General features: G+C 38.8%; 2 protein-coding genes across 2 annotated transcripts; one reads left to right on the top strand and one right to left on the bottom strand.

Annotated features, from left to right (window-relative positions):
• The first annotated feature begins 393 nt into the window (after nt 1–393).
• LOC129761520 (putative nuclease HARBI1) lies at nt 394–2,166 on the top strand. Its single transcript, XM_055759246.1, has 4 exons — nt 394–962; nt 1,027–1,468; nt 1,585–1,729; nt 1,784–2,166. Exons 1-4 carry the CDS (start codon nt 838–840, stop codon nt 2,164–2,166), a joined length of 1,095 nt encoding a protein of 364 aa, XP_055615221.1. The 5' UTR covers nt 394–837.
• Nucleotides 2,167–2,745: 579 nt separating this feature from the next.
• On the bottom strand, nt 2,746–3,357 carry LOC129765550 (uncharacterized). The gene is made up of 3 exons (XM_055765956.1): nt 3,344–3,357; nt 3,068–3,263; nt 2,746–2,992 (listed from the first exon to the last, which is right to left on the bottom strand). The coding sequence occupies exons 1-3, from the start codon at nt 3,355–3,357 to the stop codon at nt 2,807–2,809; spliced, it is 396 nt and encodes a 131-aa protein (XP_055621931.1). The 3' UTR covers nt 2,746–2,806.
• Nucleotides 3,358–7,632: the final 4,275 nt, after the last annotated feature.

The following is a 7,632-nucleotide window of genomic DNA, read 5'->3' as shown; positions in this document are numbered from 1 at the left end:
GCTGAGGCAAACTTCATTCTTCGTGAGGACACCAACTGGACAACACCGTTGCTGAGCGAGCTGGACGGCGAGGAATCGAATGGTTTTCTCAAGGCAATGGGGGTGGAGGAGTAATATGAGGAAAGAGTAGAGTTTTCCAAGGGCCTTTTTGAAGACTAGAGACGAATGAACTGAAGAAGATTAAAGTCTCTTTAATTCAACAAGGAAAGGAAGGAAAGGCAAACTTTCAGTATCGTTCTAGATACGACACAATGAACATCGCTTGTTCTTCCTTGTTTTGCGCCATCACACGACTGAGCTGTGAACGCGACCAAATTACTCACTCGCTGATGTCTCTGGCATTGCAATCATTCGGCCTGATTCTACGCGGCGTGTGAGGTGAGATGACAATTGTCACATCACCATCACGCAACTTTCCTCACTCTATTCCTACAGTCGTATCGGATGCCGTGAGAGGTTCATTTTAGATAGGTGAGAGGATGAACTGCAAGTGACAAGGTGTTCATTCTGCTGGTTGCCAAATCAGATCAGAGATGCCACATTCGCACATATGTTCATGAATTTTCAGACATTTTACTATTGTCACAGCCTTTTATTCTCGATACAGGCTTGCTAAAATAGTGACGACATATTATTGGTTACAAATGGTAAACGAAACTGGCCAGTTTTGGCGACATTAGCACATATTTACAGATTTTTCAGAATTTCATCACTTACATATGAAACAAAAAATCTGGCATCCCTGAATCATATATTTACTACTGTTATTGTCGTTGTTGTTGTTTTACTAAGTTGTTTTCCCGTATCTATTTGAAATTGGTTTTATTTATTTTCGATATGATTTCCTTTGATTTTTGGTTGAGTGATGACGAGAGTGATAACGAAAACAACGCTACACTTGTGCGACTGGAACGGCGGAAATTAAGAGACAAAAGTAATCCTCTTGAAATACCACACGATGCGTAAGTTTGTTTTTTTATTTAAATTGAATGAAATTTATGATTTCCAATCTGGTTCTCATTACAGGTTTGTAAAATATTTCCGCGTCTCGAAAGATCTCTTCAGGCATCTGCTCAACATAGTTGAGGGCAAACTAGGAGTGACTTCTGGATCTTCATCGGTGCTTCCAATAACAAAGCTATCAGCAGCATTGAGATTCTTTGCTGAAGGTGGTTATCAGAAGGGCGTAGGAAATGATTTGTTTGCAGGAATGGCACAACCTACACTATCGAACGCTTTATCGTCGATAATTGCCGTTTTAGAACGTGAAGTTTGTCCGACTGCCATACAGTTTCCTATGATTGAGGAGGAAATAAATGCAATCAAACTTGCTTTCTACGAGAAAACCGGATTCCCAGGTGTAATAGGATGTGTAGACGGTACACACATTCGGATTATTTCCCCTAGTGCTGATTTGCAGCATCTTTATTATAACAGGAAAGGATTTCACAGTTTGAACGTCATGCTGGTATGTATTCTTTCCTTTGTTGTTTGTTTTAAAGAAGATTTATACTTTACATAACATTTGCATATTTATTATCTTTGCACAATGTTTATATCTATGTTATTTATTTTTACTTGTAGGTCTGTGATCATAAGCACATGATTCGTTACGTGGATGCCAACAACCCAGGCTCTAACCATGATTCGTTCATCTGGAATAAAAGTCCTTTAGATGCCATGCTTAATGAGAGGTTCCAAAATGGCGAAAGAAATACGTGGCTTTTAGGTGAGAACTTGTATTTTCAAATTATTTTTTGTACACACAAATATTTGATTACAGGAGATGCAGGGTATCCTTTGAAACCTTACTTAGTGACACCCTTTCGCACTTCTATCAGCACACCAAGTTCACAAAGGCAAACTAAGTTTAATGAGATGCATTCGAAAACAAGGATGATTGTAGAGAGAACCATCGGAGTGCTGAAAAACGTTTTTCGATGCACTTTAGGCGCTCGTCAGCTGCACTACAAGCCAGAGAAAGCAGCCCGAATTGTGAACGTGTGTTGTGCTTTACACAATCTTCGACTGCAATTCAATGTACCGATTGATGAACAAAATTGGCTGCCGATAGTAAATAATGAAGTCATCGATGCCACGCCAAATGATGCAGTTAACTTATCAGCCAATGACATTCGGCAACAAATAATGAACTCAATCGCTTAAAATTATTATAGCTTTTTAAAAATTGACTTTTGTTTTAAGTTAAGACAACCAACTTTGTAAACTTGTTTTACTGCATATTTTTACTTGTTTCTGTAGCTACGAAGACATAAGAGGATTTTAATAAAATAAATAGATACAAAATAGAATGTAAAGAAACCCAAGTGTTTTTAAATTTATTTTATATATTAATCATTTTTCTGTCCTACTTGACGTTCAAGTAGATTAAGTTTTCGTTCCTTATATGCTAGCAACTGTAAATTGTATTGCAGCTCATCCTGTCTTTGTTTTTCCTTCCGTAGTCTGTACGCCTGATTTTCCTTGACCTCCTCTTCCTTCAGCTTGAATATTTTCTTCGTGTTTCGGGCGGTTTCTGCAGAATTTTCGGCCATTTGCTTCAGAAATTTTGTCTGTTTTTCTAGCATATTGAGACGGTTGTCTGTATCCTGTAGAGTATGGCGTAGTGTACGTTTTCGTTTGTTTTGGCCGTCGTTGCTACTCCCTGCATTCTCAATATCGTTTAATTCCTGTTCTGGTGTTGGCTTGATCATCAGGCCTTCTAGAGTGTTGTTCGGTGATGATGACTCGCGAATGGGTAGGCCAAATACAGGACCTATGCAATAGATATATTATAGAAAAAAATTTATTTCATCAAATGAAAATACTTGCCAGATTGGTCAATAGCCCGATCGAGAGACAACAGATTAACTACCGCTTCCTCTATCGATGTTAAAAGCATCGTTTGGTTGGGCCCTCCACCAGTCGCTTCTGTCTCGCGCTTATTATGGGTGAGCTTGCGTTTCACCTTCAGCTTGAAGTCTGTCCAAACCTGGAAAATTCCAATAAAAATGATTGATTACTAAGAGATTTACTACTTATGCTTAACTTCTTTTCGACAGCTTACTTTCTGCCATTCATGGACCGACCTCGTTGGGGGACCGAGGCTATTCAAGCCGGTGGCCAGATCCTTCCAAATTTCCGTATAACGCTCCTTGGTTATGCGCGAAGCTTGACAAAACATTACTCCCCTTGCCACCGCAGGATGTGCTTCCATCCGGGCCACAAGAAGTTCAAACTGCTTGCAGTTAGTCACACGCACTCTGGAATTCAAAGATAAATTGGATTTATTAATACACCATACCAGTACAATCTATTCTTTGAGAACGAAAACGATGCTTACTGTTTCACTTCCATTTTTGTTTTGATTGGCGCTGTCGACACCTCTTCGCATATCGACGATTGTCACCTAGAAATCCCAGTTCATGTGACAATCTTCACCTAGATTAACAGCGGGAATACGGTGAGAGTTCATTTGTGTTCATTCAAGTGAGGATTCTCACACATATGCCTTGTGGAATCGCGTGACATAAGTGACAATTGTCATCTCACCTCACACGCCACGCAGAATCAGGCCGATTGCATCAAACAGACGTCATTGCATTAATGTTTTGGGCCACACAATTGTGTGGGGAACCATCAAGCTAGACTATCGTCAGCTCACCAAGAAAATAAATGTTCTGAATTTTGTCAGTGATTTGGTTTCGCATGACGGTAGGAAAACTCTCCACAAAGGATGACAGCTAAGCTAATCTAGACTGTCAATATGAACAGAAAAGACTTCTGTTGAGAAGAGCGCAGCCTGAGGGCATCCGTATACTAGCACATAGGATTTGACAGCGTCAAACATGTCCGTGTCGCAAATGCAATTTGCGACCACTGTCACTCGCGAGAACTGCCAAACTCTCAAGCTGGTGTAAAACAAGGCACTTAACATACTACCAGGTGGGTCAAAACGTGAAGTGGTTTTCTGCAGCCATTTAAAAAATACACAAAAGTAAATTAAGACGATTGAGCACAATTTGTGGAATATACTGATACTTTATGAAATACTCATTGCTATATTCATTATATTCATTACGTTTTACGCTGCAAGCGTTTCATTTATTGTCTTTGCGTTGAAGGCACCATAATGATTTGCGCCATTTGGAAAACGAAATTAAGGACGAAATTAACACACTTCTAGAACAAAAAATAATGAATGAAAATTTACTTTTCTGTATTCAATATGTATTCTATGTAATAGAGTAATACGTTTCCTCGAAAATTGTGAAATAATATGAAACTGAAATTGTGTTTGATGCTGATTTTATATTATAATGGTGAGTTTTTGTGATTATTGTGTTGTAAAATATTTGGAAATATACAACCAAATGGCTAAGTAAGCGTCAGGACTACGTGTTTTAAGTAATCGAATAACTTAAAAATCTACATACTATTTATAAGATTTCAAAACTACCTTCTTTAAATTTTCACGAATTTAACGATTGTTTCGAGTTAAATATAGCGCACCTTGTTCCATAGATTTGCCTTGAGTTCGCCGAGTAATTTGATAGGTTTGGCAATGACAGCTAAATTTGTAGCACATCTTGACTCGCGGATCATATCCCCTTGCCCGGGGCTTGGAAGAGCGCAAAACAGAGATAAGTGTGTATATATTTAGTTGCTTCCAGCCATCGATATATGGATATTTGTGTGCGTGCGTGCGTGCTTCATAACTCGTACGTAAAAATAACACATCTTCGCTACGCTGGAACCCTATTTGTAATTTAAAAAGGAGGGGACATAGCGGATTTGCCTCTGCCTTTTGCCAGGCAGTTAACATTGTTTGTTTTCTGTTATCATGAAGGCTTCGTTGGTGCCTTTGACATTGCATCAATGCATTGAACTGACGCTATAGTGAAGCAGGTGTTAAGGTTGTGCGCCAAAAGATTATTTGGGGAGTATTAAGTTATTCAATAAGTTATAATAAGTCATTAATTCATTTGGATTCGCGTGCAGATAGAGTTTTTTTTTCACTTATTTAGTCATCAAGAAAGAAAATTTCGTTCTGGAATTTTGTATGTGATTTGTTTCGCTTGCAGTAGCAAAACTTTCTCTACTAAGGATGACAGCTGTGCCTATCTCGAGCATGTATTGTTCTGCGAGCACAAGAATGAATCATCAAACAATTATTGTCAAATGATTCTACAATAAAAAAAAATTCAGGACGACCAAACTGGTAGAATGGTTATTTCAAAATTTTCGTAGCATTATAAAATAATACCGGCAGTTATAAACAAGAGACTTGAATTAAACCACAGAGTAGTTCTACGTCAACAATCAGTCGTGTCTTGAATACAACCTCCTATATTTTTTTCATTTTTAAATTAAATTCAAACAATTTCAGATAGATTCAGATAATTCAGAAAATTCAGAAAACAAAATTTGAGTGAGTTTTATTTGTACCATTGGGTTATGTTGATTTTTAAAAAGGAGAACGAATTTCCGCCTATTACTGAAGACAGTTGGGAACATTTCTTAGAAAAATTAAGCACGTTATGATGCATGATTAGATAATTCTAGTTCAGTCAATCACTGGTTAAGTTGGCGCGAAATCTGTCTAGTTCAACTTTCAGATATAAAAATCAATATCATGCAGCATTGGGTCTTATCCTAAAATCTCCAATGACATGAATAAGCGGATAAGACTAACTAAACTAAACTGAACTAATGCATCGAAACATCGCTTAGGAAACACGTCATTTTCATAATTATCCCATTATACACCAGAAAACGTCCGCGCAGTGACACTACTGTCGCAATTTGCGCAATAAAAGCTCAACATACCCCAACTGGACAAGGCCGAGCAGCAGCACCAACAGACTAACCACAATATATGTGCAAAAATTAGCCATAAACCAATATCCGATTTCACGAGCTCGACCCGTCAGTTACGGCACTGGGCAGTAAAACCGTAATTCCATTCATAACAATTGCAGCACCAGCATCGGTTTAGCACCTTGCCGTGCACCTTCGTCACCACCCAAAACGCCCAATCTTTCGACGCTCGTCGCTCGTCGGCATCGTCTGACAGCCCACCAAAAAAAAAACGCGAGCGCGGTCAACCGTTTCGGATTCGGCGTCTTCGGGTGTGGCTAGCAGCGCGACAAGTGTCTCTACCCCTCGGAAAGCGCTCGAAAACGACGTTCGACCTCGAGAGCGATTAAACCATAGCGCGTTGGGCGACCTTGGCCAGCAAAAAAAAACACTTATCGCGGAACTGCCATTCCCGCACACCCGCAATAAATCATGAATAAGTGCTTTCGCTAATAATGATCTCCGCCAAAAAAGAACGAGTCACGATCGCTATCTCAATTTCCGTTGTTAAGGGGCCAAGCTTTGATTCTAGGCATGAATCGGTGATCTTATTCTATTTTCGACTCGAAGCTAATCACCCCCTCGATGTTGTTTTTTGTGGGTGGCTTTGAGCAGATTTTATCCGAATGTTCTTGGTTTGATCTAATTCGAACCGTTATACCCGTTCACCAATGAATCCATCAGATCACTCTCATTCGAATCGGTAGCCTACAAAAGCGTGAGATTGAATGATTGAATAACAGGATGAAATTATGAGTGGGTGATTGATTGAATGTCTAAGTGGATGATTGGGTGATCGATTGACCGGGGGTAGCTGACGTGAGTTGCTTAGCCTTTCCGAGGGCTTGGCGGCCCGGAGTTGATCAACAACTTTATGATGATGACTGTGGATATGTAACCAAATGATTTACGGTAGAACTAGTGCAGCGATTTCGTAAATGAGATTAATGACAGGGCAAACTAACGAGATGTGGATTATATAATTAGGTGAGTACATGTCCAGATTGCAAACCATGCTGAGAAATATACTATGTTACGCATTTTAAACAAGAGAAGAAAAAATGGATGGAACAAATTCTACATCATTCTGTACCAATTTGTTAGTTAAAAAAAAATAGCTGCTTACAGTGTTTTTCTACAGTAATTTTTGACCGATAGGGACCGATGCGCCAAGAAATCATTTCTAAAAATATTCCAAGCCATTTACACTCAGTTTTTATCTTATTTTGGTAGAAAAAGAATTCAATAAATCGATTTGTTTGTCTACCTGGAATGAAATACAATTTACAACATGCCTTAGCTCGGATGAAAATTGACTGAATGAATTATTTGAACTGATAAATTCCAAAGGAAAGCCTATGCATTACAAAACTTGTTGTAATTCATGCGAAATTGATGTCAGTTTTGCAAGCAAATGAATAAACCTCAGAAAGATTCGATAGTTATAAAACACCGGCACCGATCGTAAACCGTGGGACTTTCTAGCTCCTATTAAGGACTACACGATCATACATAATTTTAGCTTGTGATGCTATCCTATTAAAGGGTGTGTCACATCAAATTGCATCACGGAAAAAACGCTGTAGAAATTTAATTTTTAGGAATTATATCTTCAGCTTTCGCTTATAATCAGATAAGAGTGTATAGATCACGTTGGCCATGCTTCACTGTCAATTTTTCGTAAATTTGGAAAAATGTCGTCGAACGAAAAAGAGCGTCGTGAATTAATCCTGCGCACTCATTTCGAGAATCCGGAGTTGTCACATCGGGACA

Source organism: Toxorhynchites rutilus, chromosome 1 (assembly GCF_029784135.1).
Source record: "Toxorhynchites rutilus septentrionalis strain SRP chromosome 1, ASM2978413v1, whole genome shotgun sequence".
Classification (NCBI taxonomy): Eukaryota; Metazoa; Arthropoda; class Insecta; order Diptera; family Culicidae; genus Toxorhynchites; species Toxorhynchites rutilus.
This window is presented reverse-complemented; position numbering and strand designations above follow the sequence as displayed.